Raw genomic sequence first — 27,760 nt, forward strand, 5'->3', positions numbered from 1 at the left:
CTTATACATCATCTTTTACAAGCTTTCCATATGTAACAACCAAACTTATGAATAGTAATAGTTATTCTATTACAATGTCTTCAATTCCCTGTAATAAAGATTACTATTTCTAATGTAATCTACATTCAGTGTACCAAACGTACAGGTCAGGAGAGAAAATACTTGGGTCTTACCAATTTTTTTCCCTTTCCTCCTTCCAACCAAACACCCATAAAAAAAAAAAAAATTTCTTCTTATTTTCTTTCCAAAGTTTTTCATTCACCCTATTTCACATCTAAACAAATACACCCTAAGTGACCAACCACATTTAGAAAATCCTATGATTAACAGGGGATTGATTGATGGGTATCTGGTGTTTTGGTAACATACCCTAAGTGACCAACCACTTGGGCTGTCCAGATTGATCCGGTAACCCAACTCACTCGAAAAACCGATCGGAACCGACCCGAATCCGGTTGACCCGACTGCTCCGACGGGTCGGCGGCGGATCTTCACCACCAGAAACCGATTCCAACGGATCGGTTTCGGTTTTCCTCCCTTAAAACCCGAAAAACCCGAACCGACCGAAAGATTTCCAGATTCCGGCCAAAATTTCCAGATCTCGACAAGAATTTCCAGTTTCCGGTGAGAATTTTCCAGAATCCGGCAAGAATTTTCCAGAATCCGGCAAAGAAACCCAAATTTCGGCGACATTTCCCTTAGATCCAGTGAGATTTTGACCGGATCTTGCGAAATCTCATCAAATCCAGTTAGATTTTCGTCGGATCTAAGAGAAATATCGCCGGAATCTAGAAAACTATCGCCGAAATATGGGTTTCTTCGCCGGATCTGTGTTTTTTTCACCGTTTTCTCGCCATCTTCTCAGATCTACGACTCCGACCGACCCGCCCGCCATCCGTTCATAATCTGAACCGCCTGACCCGATTATTCAGGCGGGTCGACGGCGGGTGCATTTTTTCCCCACCCGATTCCGACGGGTCGGTTTTGGGTTGGGCACAAACCCGACCCGAACCGACCCGTGGACAGCCCTTCCAACCACATTTAGAAAATCATTTTTTTTTTTTTTTTTGAGAATTAATGGGGGATTGATTGATGGGTATCTGGCGTGTTGGTAACCTGGTATAACGGATTCGTGGTATCCTATCTCAAAAAAAAAAATAAAATAATAATAATAGGGGTGCTGTGGGGGTATATTTTTCCCCGGAATGGGTGCTTACTATAGTCATAGAAGTGATCAGTCGCAAAATCCGAATACGAAAACGTGGAAGTCATAAAAACCTGAGGCAATGGAAGAGGAGAAGGGTTTAGCAGAACCAAAACCCTCTCTATTTCCTCTATTTCCTGCTTCGGACGCCTCTCAATCCCACTCTCACCAACTCATCACTCCAACCCCCCCGAGTCAATGGCTCTCAAACTCCAGCTTCACCGCCGACCTCTCCGTCATCAACGACGCCGTTTCCATCCAACCACAACCACAATTAGAAGAAGAAGACGAAGAAGAAGAAGAAGAACCAGAAGAGAAGCAACCTAAATCAAAGGAGTATGAGTTTCTTGAATCCGACCAAGACGATAACAAAAAGAATTCTAAGAATAAGAAGAAGAAGAAGAAGAAACGTAAACGGTCCAAAGAGAGAGAAGACGGTGCCAGAAAGTCCGGTGTTCGAGCTTGGGCTGGTTCCGATTCCAATTCCAATTCCAATTCCAAAGATTATTACTTCGAATCGCGTGGCGATCCCGATAATTTGGCTTTCGGCTCCCTTTACAGGTTAGGTTCCTTTCAATTGCATATTTACTACATCGTGCACAAACATATATACATCAACTCTTTTTAGTTTTGGGATTCTTAGTTTGACTTGTATTCTAGTGGTTTCTCTAAAAAGCCTAGTGAATTCATTTCTTAAATTCAACTCCACGACAAAAAACAAAACATTATAGTGATTAATTTTTAGTTCTATCAAATTTTGGACACAACCATTTCCACACCAAAATTCAAAATATGCTTAAGCGTCGGTTTGTGATTGGTGAATTCAAGTTCACTTTTTCACGAGTACCAATGGCAGTCCCATGTGCAAATGTTGATTTCTAACCACAAGTTGACACCCGAGCATTTTGTGGATTTAAGAAAACAATTGATGCACTTTGATGTTACTGGTTTAAAGGCTGAAGGTTTAAAGTTCTCACTTTACTGCAGGATGGATATTGCCCGCTACAAACCTCATAACCCTTTGAAGCTATCCGGGCTTTATAATCAAGGTTTGTACTGGTGGAACCGGACAGGTGCAATGTTGGATAGAGATGGTGATCTTGATGCATTGGATAGTAAACTAGTATCTGCTGGTCGTTATTGGTCTGCAAAGTACACAGCTTTGGAGCGCCATAAGAACTTAAAGCGAGTTCGTCTTCTTGCACCCATAAAGTCGACAGCAGATGATTTCATTCCTTTATCAGACATTCAAACCTCCCATGAAGGTGTGGATAGTGGTTCTGTCTCGAGAGCTTCAATAATTGAAGAATCTTGGGAAGATGAAGTTCTACGCAGAACACGGGACTTCAACAAATTGACAAGGGAGAACCCGCATGATGAAAAGGCCTGGTTAGCTTTTGCAGAGTTCCAGGACAGGGTTGCGGGTATGCAACCCCAGAAAGGTGCTCGCTTGCAGACACTTGAAAAGAAGATAAGCATACTGGAGAAGGCAGCTGAGCTTAACCCAGATAATGAAGATTTGTTGCTTTGTCTTCTGAAAGCTTATCAGAACAGAGATAACATTGATGTCTTGATTACTAGATGGGAAAAGATACTCATGCAGCATCCAGGGAGTTACAAATTGTGGAGGGAGTTCCTGCATGTTGTTCAAGGAGATTTCTCCAGGTTCAAGGTTTCAGACATGAGAAAAATGTATGCACATGCAATCCAGGCTCTATCTGCTGCATCCAGCAAGCACTTTAGGCAGGTTCTCAATCTAACATATTCCAGTTTTTCTTTTTCATGAGGATGGCTAAATGAATAATATATAGATGAAATTATCTTTTATATCTCTACTTTTACTGTTTTGGACAATCAAAGCCACTAACACGTGGTTCCTATTAATGCTTGTGGATAGTTTAAGTTTCATATTTCAATAGTTCATTTCGCATACATACTACACGGTGTCTCTATTCCTATGTTCTGGCTTTGGTTTCAAGCTTTGTATATATTGTTGGAACTGTTTTTAATATCATAAGCTTTTGTGATGATTGATTTCCTAACATGGTATCAGAGCCCTGTTTGGCTAAGCGTTTTTTAATCAAGTTTTGGCTTCCTTCTGTTCGTACATGTGAGGGCTGCATACTTGTAAGGCCTGTTCTTCATTCAGGACTGTTAGTGAGCTTGCACATGAGGGAAAATGTTGGTGCAAATTTTATTTACATTGTTGGACATATTTTCCAAATGTAAACAACTAAAAAAAGGGCAAGTAGTTGTGGTTTATCAATATGTAGTCAGTTATGAATAGATATTCTGACATTTTTAACAGTGTTATGTTTTTCATCTTTTTATTTTATTTTTCATGGCATGGGTAAAAAAAAAAAAAACCTTCTTAGAACATGTTATGTCACCTCATTTTGGTTTTTATGTATTCTCATTTAATGCAGGGTCATCAATCTGCAAAGCCATCAGATACTGCAATTGTTCAGCTGGAACTTGGTCTTGTTGATATATTCCTCAGTCTATGCAGGTTTGAGTGGCAGGCTGGCTACCAGGAGTTGGCTACTGCATTATTCCAGGCTGAAATTGAATTTAGTTTGTTTTGTCCTTTACTCCTGACTGAGCAGAGTAGAAGGAGACTTTTTGAGCACTTTTGGAATAGTGATGGTGCAAGAGTTGGAGAAGAAGATGCCCTTGGATGGTCCACATGGTTGGAGAGAGAGGAGGAGAATAGGCAAAAGGTTATCAAAGACGAGGAGACCACACGTGATAATGAAAAAGGTGGTTGGACAGGTTGGTCAGAGCCACTTTTCAAAGATCAGGATGGTAGTATAAATTCAATAAACGCAGCCAACAATAACTTGGATGTTGGGGAGCCTCAGGAGGAATTTGAGGATGAAGATGTCAAGCAGGAAGATGAAACTGAAGCTTTGCTGAAAAAATTAGGTATTGATGTTGAAGCTGAGGCTAGTTGTGAGGTTAAAGAAACTTCAACTTGGGCTAGATGGTCAGAAGAAGAGTCATCTAGGGACTGTGATCAATGGATGCCTCTTCGCAGGAAATCTGGTTTCTCTCTTTCTCCCTCCCTCCTCTTGTGTATCTATGAGATTTACTGTATCAAAGCTTTTCTTAGATGTTCATTTCTGAAGTTATTTGTATCTGTTCTTCACAAATAAATACTCATGTTTTGAAAACTGAATTTGACCATGAAACAGCTGGGGGCTTGCATAGTGATGGGACACCTGATAGAGAAGGTGATGAGCAACTTTTGAGGGTTATATTGTATGAAGATGTCAATGAATACCTGTTTTCGTTAAGCTCAGTAGAGGCCCGTTTATCTCTCATGTCCCAATTCATTGATTTCTTTGGTGGGAAAATATCTCAATGGTAAGTTCTCTATTGATACCATACCTAATTTCCCTCATCTATTTCTGCTCCTACTCTAAGCTTGATTTGTACTTGTTTGTTTCCTTGTCTTTTTTTCTTTTTTTTTTCCCCCTTTTCCCTTTTCGTAGAAACATCCAAACATAAATTGAAAGCAATGAAAGAATAGATAACGTTTTTCTTTTTCAACAAATACTGATTTTTTGTTTTTGTTTTGGATAGGTATAAATACTGAACCAATTTTTTGCATATGAATTGTTTTGTCCCATTGCTTGGAACTTTATGGGTATAATCTAAAATCATTAGTAAGCAATCTGAAATGTGAAACAGTGGCATGGGATGGGTAGTCTGTGGCTGTGTAGTGGAGCCCTAGTTTTAGAAAATAACTAGCATAACTGAGGGTTGGTGTCATTAAGTGGTTTAAATTGATTGATGGATTATATTGTTATGAAAAATGAACTCATACAGTTAATCTATAGAGTTGGGTTTGTTAATAGTAATTATAACTTTTTTTTTTTTTGGGGGGGGGGGGGGGGTGGGGGGGTGGGGGGAGGGGGGCTGTGTACACACAGAAAGAGTATCTTTTGGAGTAGTTCTTCAAGAATTCATTTCTGAATGGAACCACTTTTGACAATATGTGGGGAACTTCTGAGTTTTTTGTTCCTTTTTTTTGGTTATCTTCTCATACAGCTTTCAGAATTAGAAAGGCCAATTGACTCTTGTTTTAACATGCGATTGTGACATTTTCCCATAATTTTCTTTGTACACTTGCACATATTCCTAGGTGCCTATCTTGTTAATGAGAACTTTTGAGGCTTGGTTAGAAGATATAAATGGATGAACCTAAGTACACAGACACTACAGCTGGGTGAACAAATCACTTCATATTTTCTCCATAAGAAATAAAATATATTAGAAGAGTGCAAAAAGGGTGTGTGATCCTAATACACAGAACATTTTTTTTATAAGTAGTAATAATTTTGATCATCTTAGGGAACTTTGGGGGAATATACGTACTATACATAATCTGTTCCCAATGTATTCTTTTTTTTTTTTGATAAGTAAAAAAAGAAAAAAGAATACATTGGGAACGGATTATGTATTCTTTGTAATTTAATTTTAATTAATAAAACTGCTGTTACTTATCAAAGAACAAGCTTACCTGTCAATTTTTATTTATTTTTTATTTTTTTAAGTATCTTTGAAATCCAACATATTAATAAAAGAGAACAAACCATTACAACCGCCCATTCATATAAAAACATAATTTTTATGTCCAGAATTGCAGTTTTGTTCTTGCCAAAATAAATCTTCAATGGACAAATAAATCCAATTGAAAGTGACTGTTACTGTGAACACTGAACAATACTGTTTAAAGTGACAGAGTGCCAAAGGCAAAGTGAAAGGACGAAGAGAAACAGGGAAAAGAACACACTTAGGTGAACATACCTCAATATTATATATATATCTCACCATTAATTGTTTTGAGTAAATCAAGAACAAATATATAAGAACTCTTTCTTGTAGTAGCATTAGAGCTCTAAATATGATTAATAAAGGTATTACCGGACCAAAGACCAACTTAGACTCAATGAAAATAAACCTAAGACAAGATATCCTATCTCAATTATCAATCATGCTGCAGAAATTATAGATCTTAATTCCCTATACCTGTGGGGTAGCAAACAAAAACTTCAAAGAGATTTCCTATGGGGTGGCGTGGGTGATGAATTCAAATTTCGCTTAGTGAATTGGGATTCTTGCTGTGCTCCTATTTGTCATGGTGGATTGGGCATTAAGAAATTAACTCTATTTAACCAAGCATTGTTGGGAAAATGGTTGTGGTGTATGGAAGTAACAAATCGGCATTATGGAGGAGGATTATTGAGTTGAATTATGGTTCTCCTAGTATGTATTGGTGTTCAAGGGAGGCTCGGGGCTCGTAAGGTGTGGGTCTGCGGAAATATATCCATTACTGGTGGGGTAAATTTGTGTGTTGCATCAGATATGATGTTGGTTGTGGTACTAGAGTCCAATTTTGGCATGATTTGTGGGGGAAAGCTAATTTTAAGGATTGATTTCCTGGTTTGTACCTCCTAGCTTGGGATAGTGAAGCTACTGTGGCTGATTATGTAGAATTTAGACATGATCATATTTATTGGCACCCGGTGTTCAATCCTGCTATGCAGGACTGGGAAGAAGAGGCCATGACTCAGTTATGGGACTTTATGGGAATCATATTTGTTTTGGGGAGGCTGACAAGTTGGTGAGGATTCCTTTGGAGAAAGAAGGATTTTAGGTAAAAATTTATCATTATGCTTTGCAAAGGGGGAAGGGGGGGGTGGGGTTACAGAATTTCCTTAGAAGTGTATTTGGAGAGTTTGCGTCCCACCCAGAATGGCTTTCTTATCTTGGTGTGTGGTCTTGGGTAGGGTTCTGACAGCAGACAACTTAAAGAAAAGGGGTATAGTTGTTACGAAGTGGTGCTTCATGTGCAAAGCTAATGTGGAGGATGTAAACCATTTGTTCTTACATTATTCTGTGGCATCAGATCTATGGGCTTTGATTTTCTGCTTGTTTGGAGTTTTTTGGGTGATCTACATCTGGGAAGTCTTTGCGTCTTGGAAGGAGGGCTGGTCTGGTAGAGGAGGTAGTGGGAGGCTGTGGCGAGCTGTTCTGGTGTGTCTTATGTAGTGTATTTTGTGTGAGCGGAATGCGTTGTGCTTTGAGGGAGATGAACACAGTGCGGTTTAATTAAAGAAAGTTTTCTGAAGATTTTATATGAATGGACCTCATTGACTCCCTTGTTCTTCATGGATGGGTTTCTTGATTTCTTGGCATCTTTTCCTTCTCATTAGTTGTGGATTTTTGTCTTTTCCCTTTTTCTTTTCCCGTCGTATACTGCCAGTGCCCATATACGCGGGCACCTGCTTTTTTTTTGGTTTTTCATTGAAATTATTTACTTATCAAAAAATAGATTTGTCCCTAATTAAAGAATTAACCATAACTTACAACATGATATCCTAAAACTAAAATTGTTTTAACCCTAGCATACTTATAGCCACCAAGGCGTCAGCAACAAAGCTTTAGTTGCAAAACTTTGGGGTCGGCTATGGATCCTCAACAAACTAATCAGGGTTGGCCACATTTATTCTCACTCTTTGGTATAGTGTACTTAAATGATATCCTTAAAATCATGTGACTTTTGCTTCAATCGGATTTTACACATTGACTCAAGAAATTAAATCTTGAATGGATGAAATTCCAAGTAGCAACAAATAATCTTCCATGGTTGCATCAGAGGATTTCCTAGGTTTTATTAATGTTTATATTATGTGTGCAACTGAAATCAGAATATACAGTTATGTATAAATTCTTATATAAAATGTAATAATAACTAATCAGTGACATTAAGCTTTCTTCCCCAGCAGCATTTGCACAAACAATTCTAGTTGGATTGAGAAAATCCTTAGCTTGGAGGCATTGCCAGATGTGATATTAAGTACTTTGAGAAGGGTTCATGATGCTTTAACCAAGGCTCAAAGCAGTTTGAGTAGTTTCAGTTTGGAAGAGCTTTTGGGCAGCACCAATGATATTTCTAAGAGAACTGACATGATGAAATTTCTCCGCAATGCTACCTTACTTTGTTTAACTGCTTTTCCACGTAATTACATCTTGGAAGAAGCTGCTTTAGTTGCTGAAGAGCTATCTGCCACGAAAATGAACTCTTCCCGCAGTTCAGATACCCCATGTCGAGTTCTAGCGAAGCGTCTGCTAAAAAGTGATCGACAGGTATTATATTTTTGTTGTTATATTTCATCCATGAAGGGGACACACATATACATGTTATATCTCCCATTTGCAAATACAAAAAACTTTTCCTTCCTTTCAGTTAAGAACCTGATATGTTATTATTTCACTGGAGTTTGCTGCAAAACTACAGAAATGCTGATGTACTGCTTGGTTGAAGTCCTTTGGTCTGTTCTGTGAGCTTCTGTTGGTATTAATTGAAACAACTAGTTTCTGAAAAAAAAGGTTTTGAAGTAGTCTTTTGAAGAGAAATTGAGAAGTTCCTTTGTAAAATTGGCAATTGCTAGAAAGACACACAGATCACATGGTGATAGGATGCAAATTTTTATTCTTTCCTTCAAGAATATATTTCTCATTTGCTAATTTATTTATGGTCATATTCATCTATAATTGATATGCCTAGAGTTTCTGAATGTGTAAGTCCAACTGGTGACCGTATATATTTGAATATTTCGTAGTCTTGCGCTATTCATTGTACTAAGTTATCTTATTTACTGCATGTCTAGTATTATGTATGTTGACCGGTTATTTTGGTATTGTAACAATAATAGCTTTCATTATTCCATCATGTTATCTTTGGTTATTGTACTAGGGTGTCCCTTTTTTGATATCAGTAAAACTTATTACTTATCAATAAAATGTTATCTTTGGTTATCACTTAAACACGTTGGCTGCTATATATTTTCAAAGTGTGAAAAACTTTATTGAAAGAGCTTTTTAGTTTGCTGGAATGTTCTCAAAGCATAATAGTTTTTAGTTTATAATAACAAAATGCCTTTTCTTGAGTTCCTTCTAGATTTTTTTTTTGGATAAGTAACGTAAGAAATTTTATTTAAAAAAACCAACCAAGTACACTAGAAGTGTACTATAGTGGCACAAATCAAGAACTCAGATTACAACAATCAATAAGATCGAGGAGAGAAAAACAAGAATAGGAAGGCAAAACTAAACTCCACTCAAGGAGAGTACGGAAAAAGAAAAACTTAATGTCAAGAATAGACCGTTCACAATCCTCAAAGCTTCTAGCATTTTGCTCCCACCATAAGCACCAAAACAAACAATGTGGCACAAACCTCCATAAACCTATATTTCAATGTCTACCAAACTTCCCTTGCCAAGAAGCTAACAACTCACTAACTTTGTACGGCATGACCAAATGCATACCAAACAAACAAAAAACCATAGACCACAGCTCATGTGCTATAGGACAATGAAGAAGAAGATGATCCACTGATTCCCCTCACTTTTTACACATAAAGCAGCACTACACTATAATATGCCTTTTCCAAAGATTATCCATAGTTAAGATCTTACCTAAGGCAGCAGTCCAAGAAAAGAACGCTACTCTAGGAGGAACCTTTGATTGCCACATCATTTTCCAAGGAAAATCAATGACAGAAGGAGATAAAGAGTGATAGAAGCCTTGAACCTCAAAATCTCTCCTCATTGCTGGCTTCCAGCAAAGTTTGACGTCACCAACACCCCGCACATTCGTAGAATAAAGCACAACCCAAAAAAGATCCAACAATTCTGACTCCCAATCTTGTGGCGGACAACGGAACCAAATGTTCCAATGAAGCCTCCCATTAGAGAAATGCATAACCTCCAACACAAAAAACTCCCTTGTTCTACTAAAACTATACAATTCTAGAAATGCTTCCTTAAGAACAACCCCTACACCATGCATCCTCCTAGAACTTTATCCTAGTATCATCACCCACATCAAACCAAAGAAATTTAGAAAAGTCCAGCCAACCACTTCTAATGGATTTTCACACACTAACACCATAGGTCCCTAACACTGGTTTGGTACACCAACCACCCCCTTCATCCCCATATTTAGCCTCAATGACCTTCCTCCAAAGGGCATCTCTCTCCATTCCATATCTCCACAACCATTTGCCTAACAAAGCAGAATTAAATCTTCTCAGCCACCAAATCCCTAAACCACCATGATTGGTTACAATCTATCTCATTTTCATTAATTTAGTTTGATATGTCTGTTGAGACTTAGGGTAAGTTTGGCATAAGTTTCAAGTTTTAGCTTTTAGCTTTTATTTTTTAAATTTTATATACAGCTTTTTAATACTTTCCCCCCCCCCCCCCCCACTTTTTCTCACTTTTTCAAGGTGCAAGTATACTTTTAGCATACTTTCATAAAAAAAATTTCAGCAAAAAGTTAGATAAGCTGTTCCCAAACAAATACTTAAACTTTTAGCTTCTATTTTGAATGTTAAATAAATTTTGGCTACTTTAATTGTCATTTGTGGGGCTCATTCTGATGGAGAGGAGTCCTATTTAATGAGTTTACTATTAAATGATCATCTCCTTTTTTTTTTTCTTAATTTTAATTTTAAGGAAAAATGAATAATCTAGAATTAGATCATTTTGATTTGCGTCCTTAGACACAGTGGCAGAATTGTAGTTTCTTGCAAATTCTCTGCAGCAATTTACTTGGCCCCATGTTAGCATGTTTTCTTTATTAGTCATATAGAACGCCTGGTTATCTCTGATCATGAGTGCTTCCTCTATTGCGTTGATTTGAATTTGTCTCTACATTATTTCTATTAATGTTTTATTATATAACATAATTTTGATTCATTATAATCTTGTTTCAAGAGATGATTTGATCGTGCTTGTGCCTTTTAATTTGATTATGTAGTGCCTTTCAATTCTATGATTTCTCAAAATTGATTGTTTATTAGAGCTTTCCATATTTGTATGAAACAACATAGTGAGTATTTTTTAGCAAATTGACCTCTCACCTAAAATAACAAACAAACGCAAGGAAATAGATTTTCTAATCTTTTGCGCTTTTGGCTAATATATTAACGTGTTGCAGGTTCTGTAATTAATTTTTTTTTTTTGAAAAGTAGATTCTGCAATTAAATTCTATCACTATCTGATGTTTGAATACCTATCATCATTCTTTGTGTGTTGAACTTGAGATTTCCCATCTAAACCAGATCCTTGCTGCAGTCTTGACCAGCAGGTCTTCATATAGGCATAGAATGCCTTGTTTGGTGGCTACGAAACTTCATCTATGATTCTCCCATCCACCACTTTGAATTTAACACTGCCCATTCTACCAGTTATCTTCCTAATGTCTTGCAAGACCGGCTGCAACTCTCATGCACGTCTTTGTTCCCCATACAAATTTCAATTACTCCCCCGACTTGACCAGCACTTAATGTAACACCCACCTCACTTAAATTTAATTTAATTGCTTATAGAGGGAAATTGATGAATTATTTAATTTATTTTGAAAGTGATATTATTTTATATTATGATATCTACAAAAGAAGATGTAACGTGGAGAGTTATTTTGTGGATTATTTATATTTAAATTTTAGTCTCCTTATCAGTTAAGGAAAAGGACAAGAGATTAAAACCTATTTGGATTAGGAGTTTAAGTGTTATTGGAATCTTTTAAAGTTCTAGGCTTCTAGCCTATCAAAACAACCTTTTTTTTTTTTTGATAAGTTGCCTATCAAAACAACCTTAATTTGAGTTTAATTGGGAATTAATATCTTGGAAGCTTATTTAAGTTTTATGGGTTTCTTAGAGGCTAAAGAGACAAGTTTTAGTGGGTCTTAAACTCCAACCCAAGTAGGAAGCATACTTAACGTGTAAAGCTGATTTTATTTAACGCTCTGTTTGTTTCAGCAATAATATTTTCTAGAAAATGAGTTATTTTCCAAGAATCATTTTCTATAAAACTATTCTCATTTTCCAATATTTGATAGTAACTTTAAATGATTTGAAAAACAACCTCCTAACTTCCCTTATTTAGCTTGTTGCGAGATAGAGTTGTTTTCCAAAAAAATTTAGTGGAAAATAATGTTTAAAAATAAGCCATACTTTTTATGTTGACTAAAGATAGTTTTCCTTTGATTTATCTTTTTGTATGCTACTAAACGCTGGAAAATATGGAAAATTATCTTTATACAAGATTTTCTATTGAAACAAACGGAGCGTAAGAGTACTAATTGGAGTGGGATTGGTCTTCCTAGACTGAATTAGAGTGTTATTTTAGAGGTATATATGTGTGTGCGCACGCGCGCGTGTGTGTATACTAGGTCTTTTTAAGTCAACTATGTGAAAGGTAGAGAGAGACTACAAGATTTCGAAAAAAAAAAAAAAAAAGAAGAAGAAGAAGAAGAAGAAGAAGAAGAAGAAGAGAAGTCAGTGCTTAGCGTGTAAAGGTTTAGGAGTAGAGAATTAGGGTTTCTCTACATTGAAAAGAATAGAATAATGTGGTACTACTAGAGCAGCCAGCAAGTTCATATTGTACTGAGGTAAACATCTAACTATGCACGCTTTATTGGAATCATTAAACGCATCTTTGATTTAGGATTCATCATCTCATAGTCGCATGGAAGTTTTAGAAATTATATTGATATAATTAAGGGAAAATAGGCTATCATGGAAGTACCTATATAAATGTACTTTAGTTTATTGATTTTGAAAGAGATTCTAATATATATGTAGAGTAGTATCACCATTCTTTATAAGTTAAGCATAGGTGGTGTTCAATGGTATATATATAGGTATAGCAGATTGTAGTATTAGGGTTTACACTACAATTATATAAAATATAGTATAGGCATGATGTATATTAGAAAGCTATCTTAGATTTAATATTGTGAAATCTTCACAGTGGCTAAGGAAAAGTTTTATAAGAGGACTTTTTGGTTATTCGAAACCTGCCCTTATTGAGTTATTTGATTCTTAATTAGGTTCTAGTTGACATTGTTTTGGACAATTGAAGTGAAGCTTGGTTTAGCAGCTAGAGGTAAGTAGACTTCAGAACATGATGTCTCTCAAGACGTGTATATTTATATATATATATATATATATACATTTTCACAAAAGTGAAGTTTCAAAACTTATATTATTGTTAATGCTTTATACACACCTAATTTTATTATTTCTTGTGTGTTATTTTGAAACTGTATATGTTAAGAATGACTCAAAAACTATATATTTGAGAAAGCATTTGTTATATGATATATGATTGGTATTGACAATACTATAGTAAAATAAGAATAATTTCAAATGGTCAGCTAGATAGTCTGTGACCTTTGCCAATACAGGGTTAAGTGTGTCTTCAACCGAAGTAGTGTTATTGTGGTGTGGTGCAGTGTTATCGTTTGCTCTTTGGAGTAAGTGTTGCATCTTTGAGATTAGTGTTATTGTTTCCCATGGGAATTACCCACCGAGTGTTTAGCATTTTTTGTCTTTGTCTAACTAATGTTTTCCATATCGACCTACTGTTTTATTGTTATTGACCTGAAGTGGAAAAATTGTTTATTACTATAATATATTGTTTCTACCTATTTAGTGTATTTTGGCCAATTAAAGTGGTTATTATTTTATTTATTGATTACAGTGTTATATTTAAATATTTTTTTTGTGACAATTTTACAAAGTATATTATATTACTGTTAAAACTATTTGTAAATATTTTGTAAAGATTATATTTTGTCAATGATACTATTGATTTGTTTTGAAAGACATACTCATGTTACGTAGTCTCTTATTGAGCTTCTAGCTCACCCCCCTTTCTCCACCCTTTTAGGTTAGAGCAGTGGAATATCTTTTGGTGGTAGATCATTGGAGCCATAGACTGAAGATTTCTTTTGGAGCTATGTTAGTTGATGGACTATTTTATTATGTTTACTTAGGATAGTGAGTTTAATATTCTTGAAACTATTAGGGATTGTATTTGGAGACTTTATTGTTAAAGTTTTAGTTTGATGGATTTTATAAGAAAGACTTAATGGTTTGATTCTTATTTGTGGATATTTAGTTATGTTCTGTTCCATTATAGCAAATGTGGATTATTTATAAGACAAGTCGTGCATCTAAATCCTTGGTATGGGTTTGGGGTGTTACACTTTAGGTTTCTGCAACCCACCCCTTGTAGCATGCATCAATGTTTCCCTGACAGGCTGACAGCCATAGGCTGTGATTCCCCATTCCATTTCTGTGGTTCACTAGATGACATGATAAGTTTAATCTGTTAAGAAGTTAATGTTCGACAGAGTTCCAATACGATATGAACCCCCCCCCCCCCTCCCCCCGCGCGCCCCCTCTTTTTTCTTTTTTTTTGTACATAAGTCAAACACTTCTCATCCCACCTACATAAAGAAAACATAAAGCTGTGTATTCGAGTTCCCATCTACATAAAAGAAAACATAAAGCTGCATTTTTGAGATATATCATTATCATGCTTGAGGTTGTGGTGCAAGCAATGCAATCTAGGAGGCATGATTAATTATGGAAGTATATTTTCATTCCCTTACATATGCTGTCTAAGACGGCTACTGGGATTTTATAAGCTTGGGATCCTAGCATAGGATAGCTAGTTACAGTAATTCTCTGTCACTTTGTCTTTTTCTAAAGGTGGCCAGTAAGGTGGCTTAATTATAACTGAAACTAGTTGCACAAATGAGATGCTTGAAAGAGGCAATCTTGTCAATGTTTAATGCTATGCAGAGTTTTCTCTTGTTCTTGTTTTGTATCTTAATTATCTTAGTTCTACCTGGGTGTGAGATTTCTTTTTTAGTTGTCTATTTTGGTCTTTGTTGTAGGATGTATTACTATGTGGGGTATATGCACGAAGGGAGGCTGCTTATGGGAATATTGATCATGCGAGAAGAATTTTTGACATGGCACTGTCATTAATAGAAGGGCTTCCAATGGTAAGGTCTCTGTTTATTTTTTTCACAAAAAACAAAATTTAGTTTGGTTTGCTGAAGAATGCGTTTTGTTTTGTTATGTCAAAGAACGATTAGTTTATTTTCGCTGGTCTCTGTAGCACATTTATTGATACAAAATGAAGTCTGCCTTTGGATGGGTTTCACTTGCCAATTATCTAGAAAGACAACTTTTATATGTTTGTGGGTAAATAGAATTATTGGTTACATATGAACTGAAGCCTATAATGCAAGTGGTTGACAAGTTGCTATGTGATCACTGACTAAAAGGTGTCGTGTTGCTCTTCTTGATAATTACTTAAAGATAATTTTGAAGATTCAATGTAAACCTTCTTATGAAATGCCCATGTCTTTTGCTATTTGCATTTCATAACTAGAGCACCATTGAGTTTTGGTACAGAACATACTTAATCTTTATCTAAAAGCTTTTGACTTGTAATGTGATTTTATTTATATAAAATTTGCTTATTGCTGGGATGTTATTTGAATCCTGGTTTGGGTAAATGTAAGATTTTTCACTAAATATTCTCCTCCAAAAGAATCTTTCATAGTTCATTACCATATATGACTCCCTTTTTTATTTTTTATTTATTTTGTTTATTTTTATTTTTTATTCTCTTGCATTTCTGCGTATAAAAAGAATGTAATAAAAAATCTGGCTCAATGTTGGTTTAAATTGCATATTTTTCTTCCTTCTAACCGTAGGCATTAGTAATACTGGAAAGTAGAAAAATATCCTTATTATTAAGTTAACCGGTTTCTAGAATGTGATTCATAGGCCTAGTTTATGTAAAGAGTTCATAGTTGTGAACCCTTGGGCTTGTTTTTTGTATTCTTGGTGATTATGAGCCTTGTCGATTTAACAGATGGCTCAGTACTTATCACCTGAATTTTGCTTAGATTGTACTGATTCTTGATAATAATAAAAAATTTCTTCCTTTTAACTGTAGACATTATGGGTTTTTAATTTTTAATTTTTAAACAATGCAATTATTGTAGTTGACTTAGGTGCTTCTCCATTTCAACTTATAATTTCTTTTGGCTTTATAAGTTAGAGAAATGGTTATATTTTTTATTGGCAAGTATGTATACTTTGACTACACTGGAATCCAGGACCTGTGACCCACTTGAATTAATGGGTGGATCAATGGTCTGTTTCTGAAACATTTCCGTCATATAAATTGCTTTTGTACATTTGCTCTTCATAATTGATCATATCCAGAATTGCAATCCAAATATTGCTTTCCTTTATCTTTTTTTTTTTTTTTTTTTTTTCCTGGGTCTGGTTATCCTTTTCATATTAGATGTGACCTTTTCAAAGAAGTAGTAGTTATAGTATTAGTTGCAATGGAGAATTTGAAGTTAAAAATTAATGAAGTTGAGATCTGAATTTGTTTTATGGAGTTATTATAATAATATTTTTTATTTTCAATTTTTGACTGAATTTGTTGGTGCATGAACTATCAGGATATAATATTGTATTAACCATTAAACAACTGGCAGGAACTATGGTCTAATGCGCCTCTTCTATATTTTTGGTATGCTGAGGCAGAGCTTGCGAATAATCCTGCTGACAGTGGTGAAAAATCATTTCGTGCACTGCACATATTATCGTGCTTAGGAAGTGGTGAAACATATAGTCCATTTAAAAGTCAACCGTCAAGTTTGAAACTGCTGAGAGCGCACCAAGGGTTCAAAGAAAGAATAAGAACAGTAAGATCAGCATGGGTACGTGGTCTTATAGATGATCAATCTGTTGCTCTCATATGTTCAGTAGCTTTATTTGAGGAATTGACATCTGGATGGGCTGCGGGTATTGAAGTTTTGGATCAGGCTTTTGCAACTGTGCTTCCAGGTTATTAATATTACTTTGTACTTCTACCTCTTTTTCAATCTCTACATATGTCATGCTAGTACCTATTCTTTCAAAGTTAAATTGATGCATTGCTTTATTTGACTGTAAATTTCTAGTTTCTGCCCTACAAATGATCATCATAGCACAAGCTATACAGTTTAGCAATCAACACCTCATATTTTCTAGTATAAAACTTCTACTTGTGATGTAGCTCAAGTGGTCAGCAGTAGGTTAGGAAAGAGACAGTTTTTGTTTTTGATTAAAAGTCAAGTGAATGAGTAATAAGTAATGCGGTAAAGAGAAATTTTTATCATTATTTTTTTTTATAAGTAATTGTAATTTATTAAAAAGGAAAAGCGTATACAGGAAGTATACAAAGATTTGAAAAATAGAAAGAAACAAAAGAAAGCTAAAAGATTAGCAATACAAGTGCAAAGAGAGTTTTGTTATATTTTGTTTGTTTGTTTGTTTTTGGTGTTGATGATGAACATGCTAAGGAAGACACTCTGTTTGGGGCTAATGGAGTATAAGGCATGAATTAATACTGCACATTTTGGAAACTAGGACGTGGACACAATGATACCGATGCAAAATATAAATGATACAATTTTTTTTTTCTTTTTAAAAAAAAAAAAAAAAAATTCAATGATTAGATTATTTTAGGGTAGATTTTTAAACTTCCCCATTGAAGCTCAAATTCCTAATTTAGGTTGAAGATTATTCTCGAAATGTTCAAAATGTCTCATATAGGTTGACAATCTCTATGAGATAAGACCTTCAGACCTTATTGGGCGTAGTGGTTTGTCTAAACTCTACACCTGTGCCCCCAAAGGGCTATGAAAATAATAGAAAATCAATGGCCTAATTGTCTATGATGATTGGCTATTTTCCAACATTGGCTTCTTTGGAATAATTCTGGTGCTGCCTGTATTGGGTAACACATTGGGAACCACTTTGATGGATGAAGAAGTTCTAAATCTAATGCTAAAGAAATAGTTAACACTGAAAGTCAATCCTAAATAGCTGGCTCTGGTAGATGATCTCCTTTAACAACTGGACCCAAACCCATATTGTCAGATAGTCAGGCATTGCTTTCAACAATGCTACACCTGTGCTTCTCCTCTCAAAAAATAGGAATTGTGCACATCACCACCTATATTTCATTGTGGACGGGGAAAAGAAATTGTCACTTGTATTTTAGAACTTTTATGAGCCATCCTACAAGCTTTGGAATCTGTAATTAACAGCTGAGATATGAGTTTCAATTCAATAATGATTTCCACTACCATAGAGGACAAGTAATAATCAGTCTTATGATTTTTTTATATTACAACAGAACACAAGTAATTGCATTTTGCTGCGATTAACTGTTATCATCACTGGAGAAATTAATTTTATGCATTTTAGAACATCTCGACCTTTTCCAATTATAATTCAATTTATCATGTTGATTTTTTTTTTCTTTATCTCTATGTTACAATCCCACAGAAAGACAAAGTCATAGTTATCAACTTGAGTATTTGTTCAACTATTATGTGAAGATGCTTCAGAGACATCATAAGCAATTGAGCCTATCAAAAGTCTGGGAATCCGTTATTCGGGGGCTGCAAATATATCCTTTCAGCCCAGAACTTTTTGGAGCTTTATTGGAGATTGGCCATCTTTACACAACTCCTAATAAATTGCGGTGGATGTTTGATGACTTCTGTCACAAGTAAGATCTTCATCCATATGTCTAATCATACTTTAATTTCTTAAATGAATGTTAGGTGTTCGTGAATATTATGAGAGAGAAATTTATGTAAAGAATTTAAAACTCTAAGCTTCCAACTCCCTACCTTGAATCTGTTGCTAGCCTAATTTTAACAATCTAGAGCCCTGAATTACAATAGGTGATGATTTGATATAGTTGGTCCTTTGGGCTTTCCATAGGCTTGAATGGCTCGGTGAGGGGCTGTGTTCTCCTGGGTGGTGAGGCCTCGTGGTTTGTCCAAATGACCTGACTGGCTTGTTTGCCTGCCAAGAGTGAGAACGACTCTTGAGAGGTTAAATTTGCTTGAAGAGTAAGAGGGGGAAAATACAATCAACAACATTCTATTGTGGAAGACATTTGAACAAAAGCTACTTCGTTTTTTGTAATTGAAATCTCTCCCACCTTCATAAGGAGTTAAGGTGTGCCCCCCTAAAAAAACAAAAACTAGTGAATAGGTTTTAATGGGACCCATCCCATGAAATTAAGGACGGCAAGGCCGCGGGATGGGGTCGGATCATGGGCGCTTTATGCTTGCTCAGCACCTCTTCAGGGTGGTTAACACCACATGGTGTAGGAGTGGCATGCTGGGCAAAGTGTGGGTGGAGCCATTTTTGGCATCCCTAATGAGACTCTTGTTGTGATGAGAGAGGGGGTAGTGAGTGTTCTTAATGAAATATTATTACTTATCAAAACAATATTAAATAATGGATAGAGGACAGTTCCTCCAACTCACTACGTGGCAATTTATAAGATTATCCATGTGTACTTTTAGTCACATGACCTTAGATCTATTTAATAGTCATGCAATTTATTTAAATGATTTAATAAATCACGTGATTTAATATACATGGATGTTCATATAAACCATTGTGTAATGGCTTGGAGGAGATTCCTCCAACTTGGTTTGGTGGAAAATTTTGTCCTCAAATAACACACACTTGGGACAGGTTGGACAAAATCCATCCACCCCATCCCCTCTTTGGGACAGGGAAAACCCATACGGGGCGGGGCAAGGTAGGTTCCATGGTGCAGGGCATATTTGCAACCCCTACATGAAATAGGCCGATATATTTCTCTCTTATACAATCTAACTGCCAATTTGTGGAAAGCTGGATTGGACTTTTAGATTCTAAAATTCCTTATTGTAGAGTACATACTATGTGGAAAGGGGAGACCTACCTGACATAAATTACTAGACCTAAAATGCTTTCTAAGACTCTAGGTTGCTATGTTACACAGATGTGTAAATTTACCAGTGGTACCTCTACCAACATGACATAATATGAGTAATAGTATGAAATCTAAGTCTGACACACAGCTGGATTATCTGGCAACTTCATATCCCTCTCTGAAGAGATCAAGAGGTCAAAAGGGAGGCAAGGGGCTAATATGTATGAATATAATGAAACATGTTTGTTCGACCTCAAATGGTTCATTGGAGTGCAATGATTTGACCCTGAAACCCCTCATCATTGCAATTCCCTTTAGCAAAAGATCTTAATCATTGTAGCCTCCTCTGATTGTCCTTTTCTTTCTTTCAGATCTTAATCTAAGTCTGGCACTTTAGTTCCTTTAACATCATGTTGACCGACAGTGCTATGTCGATAAATAGTTTCTTCATGTCTTTTCCCACTTTGATCCCTGATACCAAGCTGCTCACAATGCACCACGTGCCTGCAAGCTTTTTTGTTTTTGTTTTTTTTTTTTTTTAAATAAATGACAAAGCAGTGGTCAATATTAGGCCACATTCTAAATTAATTTTCTGTTTCTTGGCCTGAAACCACTTCTTGAGTTAGGTGGCAGCAATGGATGCATATACAATTGGGCCTGGGTATTAAGTTGCAAATGGCTCTTTAACAAATCATACGCATGCTAAATTAGGACTGGGAGAGCTTGCCAGATACTAAACTGAGTGACGAGAAGGCTGGCTGACAAACTATGTATAAGCTTTGCCCGTAGGCTTTACTAGCTAAAAGTGAGTCCAAAGGGCCCTTCTTTAGAAAGGTTTCCTACATTATTGGGGGGACAAAAAAAAAAAAAAAAAAAAGGATTTGCCAGACTGCAAGTGCCTGTTTTTCATTTCTTGGTATTTTTCCTTCTTTGGGTTGTGTACTAAAATTAATTCAAGTTTTCATTCCTATCATTTAAACTAAATAAATGAAAGAATTTCCTAAATTCTTATTTAGATGGTAAAAAAGTTGGTACCTTTTAGGACTAAATGTTGTTGTATTAGGTATTACCTAAATTTAACACAATTTTGTTCTATTTATATGTAGTGCATCCAAGTATTTATACCCTATTTTTGATATTGCTTTGTGTTTCAAGTTCAAACATTAATTGAGTCTTACACTTAGAACCATCTCTTGACTTGACACCTATATCCAAGTCCATTTTGTTTTGTACTGAAAATGTTGAAAATTTCACTTATATATTCACTCATTTCAGGACTTGGAAATTGAATCTATGGAGAATCTCTTTACTTTTTGTCTAGTCAGGGAGAATACCATTTAGCATTGATTTGATCTAAACATGGTTTTTTGGTGGCTAGTTCATACTGTGATATTTTGAGAAGTGTCAGCCTAAGGTGTCTCATAATGTTGCATTTTTCACTTGGATAACTTTGGGTAAGATCTTAACGGTGGACAATCTCTAGTAACAACATCTCATAATTTTTGACTGGTGTTGTATGTGCAAGAATGATGGGGAGTTAATTAGGCATCTTTAACTATGTTGCTTAATGGCACAAGGCAGCTGGTCGTTTATTTATTTATAGCCGCTTCCACTCTACAAGTATTCTTTCCATCCCTTTCTATGATAGGATTTCACACTGCAAAAGCCTTGAATTTTGACCCCAGTGGCAATCCCAAAAAAGTTATGAGCAAATGTCCTAGCTTTCAGCCCAAAATTGAAGCCAGTGTTATTACCCTTCTCACATCTCCTTCTGGGACCAGTTCACTCTTACTCAGATTAACTTTCAGGCTGAAATTGCTTCAAAAAATATAGGAGTACACAGCGAAGGTATCTAAGTTGAGTTATGTTTGCATCAAAAAATAGAATTGGTTCATTTGCAAAAAGAAGATGAGAGATCTCCGTAACCCCTCTGTTCTTGCCTGCCACCTTAAATCCTGTCAGAAAGCCTTCTGCCAAAGCCCTTTGTATCATCCTGATTTACAGATTAAGACTTTCATAACCAAAATAAAAGATGTGGAGATAACCAAAATAAAATACTTCCCATTTTCTAATGAGAAGTCATATTTCTAATTACTTATTAAAATAAAATTAAAAATTGAGAAGTCATATTTCTAAACTGTAGTCATAGTTTGTTGTTTTTCTATGAACTTTTTATGCTTTTGGATATAATCTATGTTTTAGAAGGAATTAGCCTTTATAGCTATTTTCTACAATAAAATCCTTGTTTGACAATGCTTGCGATTTGCATGAGGTATTCATATTAATTTCCATAGCTGTCCAACCTTTTTTGGCAAATAAAGGCTGTTACACTATGTAGGTCCGAAAGTCAAGACTTACCAATGCACTAGAAAATAATAATAAATGCGCATTTGATGTGTGTATTTGATTTGGATGGACGTTGCATTTCCCATTTCCAAGGTTCAATATTTTGTTGCATTTCAGTTTTTTGGTACATGATCATGATTGTTCCATAATTTTTATTCATTCTCTCATTTTAACTTCATCCAATATTGTCAGGAAACCATCTGTGATTGTCTGGATTTTTGCTCTGTTGTTCGAGATGAGTAGAGGAAGTTCCCAGCATAGGATCCATGGATTATTTGAAAGGGCATTGGCAAATGAGATTTTGCATAACTCAGTTGTACTCTGGCGTTGCTATGTTGCATATGAGATTAACATAGCCTGCAACCCTTCTGCAGCCAGACGAATTTTCTTCCGAGCTATCCATGCCTGCCCATGGTAAGGATTATTGAGATCATATTGTTCCTCTCAGCCTTCAAACAAACGGTTGTTTTTGCTTTGTTCCTATTCTGATTTTGATTTTTCTGTTTTGCCCTGTTTTTACTCTCTCTATTTCTGTCTCTACCATTTTTTTTTTTTTTTTTTTGGGGCCAGGTTAGATTCCTTTTATACTACTTATCCTGAATGTGTCTTGTGACCCTCTTTGAAAGACTTAACCGAACAACACCCCCCCCCCCCCCCCCCCCCCCAGCGCCCTGGTCCCCTTTTTCTTCCTGCTGTCTTTTCCCAGTTTGAGTATGTCTTTGTGGATCAAAGCCATGATATTTTCTTGGAACTGAAATTGTTGCCATATGTGGGCTTGCCCTGCTGCAAACTCTCATGTGACATTGCACTAGTCCCCAATGCCAAGAATAAAATTAAAACGAAAATACAATTCATAGAGGAGTCAATTGTGGGATTATATCACCTAGCCCCTAATTTATTGGTTAAATTTCTAGTCTGTGTGTAAGTGAATGCTCTGGAATGACTGCTCTCAGATATAGAGCATATATATTTTGAACTTCCAGTGTACTCCCAGAGATTTGCTTGTTCCATCTTTGACCACCATTTTGTTCTGTATAATTGTCAGGTCTAAAAGTCTTTGGCTTGATGGTTTTCTCAAGCTGAACAGCATCCTAACTGGAAAAGAGCTGTCAGATCTCCAAGAAGTCATGCGGGATAAAGAATTGAATCTGAGGACAGACATTTACGAGATCCTTTTGCAAGATGACCTCATACCATGACATTCTTTCCAGCCATTTCTTATTCTGCTTCTAGCAGGCAAGAAATTGAAAAATTGTACGGATTGAAGATGTGCAAAATCTTGATGTCATGGTTCACTAGCATGGAAGACAAGCATTTAAAATAGTAAGTATATGGCATCCTCTTTTCTGCGAGTGCTGGTGAAAAAATGCATAGAAATTGAAGTCGTTTCTCTTTGAAAACAATTTAAATTATTTTTATTAAATGAGGTTCATGAGTGGCGTAAAAAAGGAAACATGTATGGAGATATGGGATTCAAACTCCGCTTACATTAAAAATCAATTGGTCTTTTAATCTAATAGTAAAGAGCAATCATCATAAAGCAGGTGCCATAATTTGAAATTCTTGTATCTATTAAAAGAAAAAAAAATAAACATGCATGGAGAAGTAACAGAATTGTAACATAATTGAAAGAAACCGAGACAGAGAGAGAGAGAGTTTGGAAAATATCTGAAATTTGTATAATCATTTACACTAAAGCAATATTTATATACACAAAGTACAAAACTAACTCTATCCAATTAGTTATAGCATGTGTGAACACAGCCCATGTGTATGTACATGTGTGAAATAATTAAAACACTAAATTACTTGCAGTTTACACTAGCTTCTGTTGTTTAGGTGCTGTTTCTGTGGTTTAGCTGCAGATTTAATCTTCAACACTAACTCTTGCTTCTGATCCTCTTCTTCTCTTTTGTTTTGATGTTTAGAGCTTTTACAAAGTTAACATCAAATATAAGACCAGATTACACTTTTGCCCCTTTATGTTTGAGGTTGTTTTCATTTTGCTTCTTTTATGTTAGAAAATTTTCTTTTTTCTCACGTTTTACTTTTTTCAAAATGGTCATTTCTGTCCATATTTGTTAGTGATGTGGCTGTCAAATGTCTAAATAGCAGTTGATTCATGTATAAGTGAGACACTCACATGTTGGATGTTGCCATGTCATAAAAATTAGCTGTTTATTGTTTCCTTTTTTTCCCCCCTCAGTTATCATACTGCTATGCACTCCAACCTTATGTCTTCTAATCAAGTTTGAGGCTCTATTTTCTATCAGAGGGTTGGATGAGATTTGGTGGACAATTTACAAACATGAGAAAGAGCAGTGGCTGGAAGCCCAATCACGGGGGTTGATTCGCTGGCCTGAGTCATCGTTGGCATATTTGGATTAGAACAAAACACAATAGAGTAGGAAGGTGAATTTGAAGGAGATTTGAGTTGCCTCCAACTTTTGTTCCTTTTTTGTGCCTCTTTGCATACTCTAATCACCTTAACTGGCCCTCATGATTTTCAGCTCATTTGTACCTTTTGCATTTACCTCCTCTATCTCACCTTTTTGCTTGACTTTGCATTAGTGTTTTGGGTCTTTGATCGTATGAGATGTAAAGGACGAAAAGTTGTAGGAGATAATGTTGATATGTAGAAAATTGTAGATAGGGGTGAGGAATTGTTGAGCCGGCTGGAATGGTTAAATTTGGGGGTTGCTGAGATTTTGGTGGGTGGATTTGTAACTATAGTTGTGTAATATGTGTGGGTTTGGTTAGCTACATGGTTTAAAAACCGAACTGGACTGGCCGGATTGACCGGTTCAATCAGGAACTGGACACTCATTTGGTCTAGTTATGACTAAAAACCGAAAAGCAGCCAAAAACTGAGAATAATTAGGAATTAGCTGGTTCAACCATGAAAACTAGGAACCAGTATGATTGAACCGGTTATTGGCCAGTTGTGCTAAAAACTAAAACTACATTTTTCAAAAAGTTGCATTTTTTTCCCTTCAAATCCAGCCTAAAACCCATAAAGAATGAGGATCCAAAATTGTGGGAAGGAAAAAAAAAAACTCAATGAAAAGAGAGAGGGGTAAAGAATTAAAGATTAAAATGTGATTCTTGATTATTTTAGGCCGTATTAACAACAGTAACAACAAAACCATTCTAGACCTTTTCTCTCTTAAACATCTCTAAACTCAATCTCAATCAAAATACAAACTCAAATCACAATTTTAAAACTAATTAAATTAGAACCAAAAAAAAAGAAAAGAAAAGAAAAGAAAACGAAAAAAAGAAGCAAAGCTGACCCATCTGAGCCTTGGTGGGGAGGACAAGTGGAGGACAAGCATGCGTGAACGTCGATTTAAAAGGTTGTCTCTCTAGCCTTTGTCATCTGTCAGCGATCTGAGAGCTTTTGGCTGTTGGTATGTTCTGGAATCTGGAGTGGACGAAGTGGTAGTCTGGTAGAGAAGAAAAGCAAAAGGAAAGGTCGAAAGTGAAGATAGAGAGAAGGGAAAGAATGTGTGTGGAGGAGAAAAAATGAGGGAAAAAAAATAAAGAAACGTGTGGATGAAAAAATAAGATAAGGGAAAAAAAAATAAAGAATAAGAAATTAAAATTAAAAAATGTTATCACAATATTTTCATAATAAATTTTAAGTGGTAGGTTGTTACTTGTTACTAGCTAATATTAGTGAAAAATAATAATTTAAATAATGGGTTCAAATTAACATCAGTAACAACTTATCACATATGATTTGTTATGAAAATATTGTAAAAATATTGGAAACGTGGCACTTCTTATTAAAATTAGATGATTTTACAAGTCATTATATCACCGCTCCACTAGATTTGTTAAAAAAAATATCATTGGAAAATTTAAAAATATTACCGTTGGGTTTTGTTATTTTTATTTCCTAAATTTAATACACGAAAACTAAACTCACATTATTTTTTAAAATTATATATATATATATATATATATATGTGTGTGTGTGTGTGTGTGTGTGTGTGTGTGTGTGTTTAACTTGAATATTCGTAATTTAAAAACTTAAACTATATTTTTTTTAATTTTTATTATTTTAAAATTATTAATTAAACTATTTATGACGTCACTAATTAGACCATCGATTCGACCCTAATCTGACTAGAAAACCAATAACTAGTCCATTTTTCGGTTCTTTTACCGTACCAGTTTTTAAAACCATGGTTAGCTATCCATGGAGATGGCAATGTGCGTGGGGTGAACTTCCCATGGTGATCGAGTGTTGTTTGGCCATGGTGGTCTGACATCATTTTTGTCTTAGTATGATTCAAAAAACAATTTATTTATTTTAGACGAGGAGATGTATTTGTATCTTGAATGTCTCTTTTGAAAAAGTTTGGACGTGCCAATTGAAATGATGTTTACAAGATAATAAGAGAGGATGGGATGAGTTTAGTTATTAAAGAACTAACCCATCCCTATAAGCTTACAAGTCATTTTTTTTCATTTTTCTTATTTTTGTGGGTTTTTGGAGCTATTTTTCAGAATTTCCGGGGTTATTTTATTTTCTTATTTTTCTCTCAAGAAAAATTCCAATTTTTTTACAAAAAATTGAGGGGGTATTTATAGGGAAATGAGGAAATGGGAGGCTAGCTCTAGGTGTAAGTGTGTAAGATGTTACACAAAAACGAACCTTCCATTTTTGCCACCTCACTAGCCTACTTTGTCTTTTTCTGATTTCTGGCCTGATTTTTGCGTAGCTGTTTGGAGGTTTTTTCGAACTCCATTTTCTTCAAACTTTATATGCTTGGAAAGCTCTGGATGTCTAGTAATGGTCTTGGCCTCACTCCATTTGGAGCTACTATCGTTGAGATATCATGCTCGGAAGGAAGGTGATGCAGTGCTGAAAAATTGTATGATGTTTTTTCTTAAAAAATTCATATCTTCTAATTTGGAGCAGATATCGTCAAGCCCTTTTGATGAAAAATAGTTAAGAATTGGTTCTTCAAGATGATCTAGCCTGCTCGCTCTAGTTCTTGCCTAATCGAGATAGATTATTGCATGAAATCAAGTCAAAAACTGTCAATTTTACCTATTAAAAAAAAAAGTGAGGATTTTATTAGGGTATTTGGTATTTTGGTGACATCTCATCCATTTTAACTCTAATTTTAGCCCATAAACAATCGCTTCAAAGGGAAAAATATGCTCTACGAGAAGGTCCAAAATTCAACGTGATCCAATGGTCGAATCAAAAAGTCAACTTTTTGACCATACCTAGCTAAAGTTTTAGCCTTGATTGCTACAAAAATGATTTTCAAAACTTGTGACCTTTTGATTCGCCATCCCATCATATTGTTTTTATTTTTACCCTTTTTTACTTTAAAATTTATGATTTTGCACCTTATTTCAAAATTTTTTGATTTTTTGGTTTTTGTTTTGATGCATGTGAATCGGTGCCGAACAAAATATGGTATCAACAGTACCAATATCACACGTAATCATACTTTTGTCACATTTGATAGTTTTCTTACTGTTTCTCACATTTGATGGTTTCATTGTCACATTAG

General features: G+C 35.4%; 1 protein-coding gene across 6 annotated transcripts; it reads left to right on the forward strand.

The window, feature by feature from the left end:
• Positions 1 to 1,169: 1,169 nt before the first annotated feature.
• On the forward strand, positions 1,170 to 27,204 carry LOC126703307 (uncharacterized). 6 transcript variants are annotated; one of them, XM_050402269.1, is made up of 11 exons: positions 1,176 to 1,765; positions 2,192 to 2,951; positions 3,631 to 4,249; positions 4,399 to 4,570; positions 7,996 to 8,359; positions 14,974 to 15,084; positions 16,603 to 16,954; positions 18,443 to 18,668; positions 22,416 to 22,637; positions 23,269 to 23,546; positions 26,954 to 27,204. In XM_050402269.1, exons 1-10 carry the CDS (start codon positions 1,287 to 1,289, stop codon positions 23,420 to 23,422), a joined length of 3,459 nt encoding a protein of 1,152 aa, XP_050258226.1. In that variant the 5' UTR covers positions 1,176 to 1,286; the 3' UTR covers positions 23,423 to 23,546; positions 26,954 to 27,204. The 6 variants fall into 6 exon arrangements, with proteins under 6 accessions (XP_050258229.1, XP_050258228.1, XP_050258226.1 ...); XM_050402268.1 differs by lacking the exon at positions 26,954 to 27,204 and adding an exon at positions 24,430 to 24,929; XM_050402267.1 differs by lacking the exon at positions 26,954 to 27,204 and adding an exon at positions 24,497 to 24,929.
• The last annotated feature ends 556 nt before the right edge of the window (positions 27,205 to 27,760 follow it).

This window comes from Quercus robur, chromosome 10, assembly GCF_932294415.1.
Source record: "Quercus robur chromosome 10, dhQueRobu3.1, whole genome shotgun sequence".
Lineage (NCBI taxonomy): Eukaryota > Viridiplantae > Streptophyta > Magnoliopsida > Fagales > Fagaceae > Quercus > Quercus robur.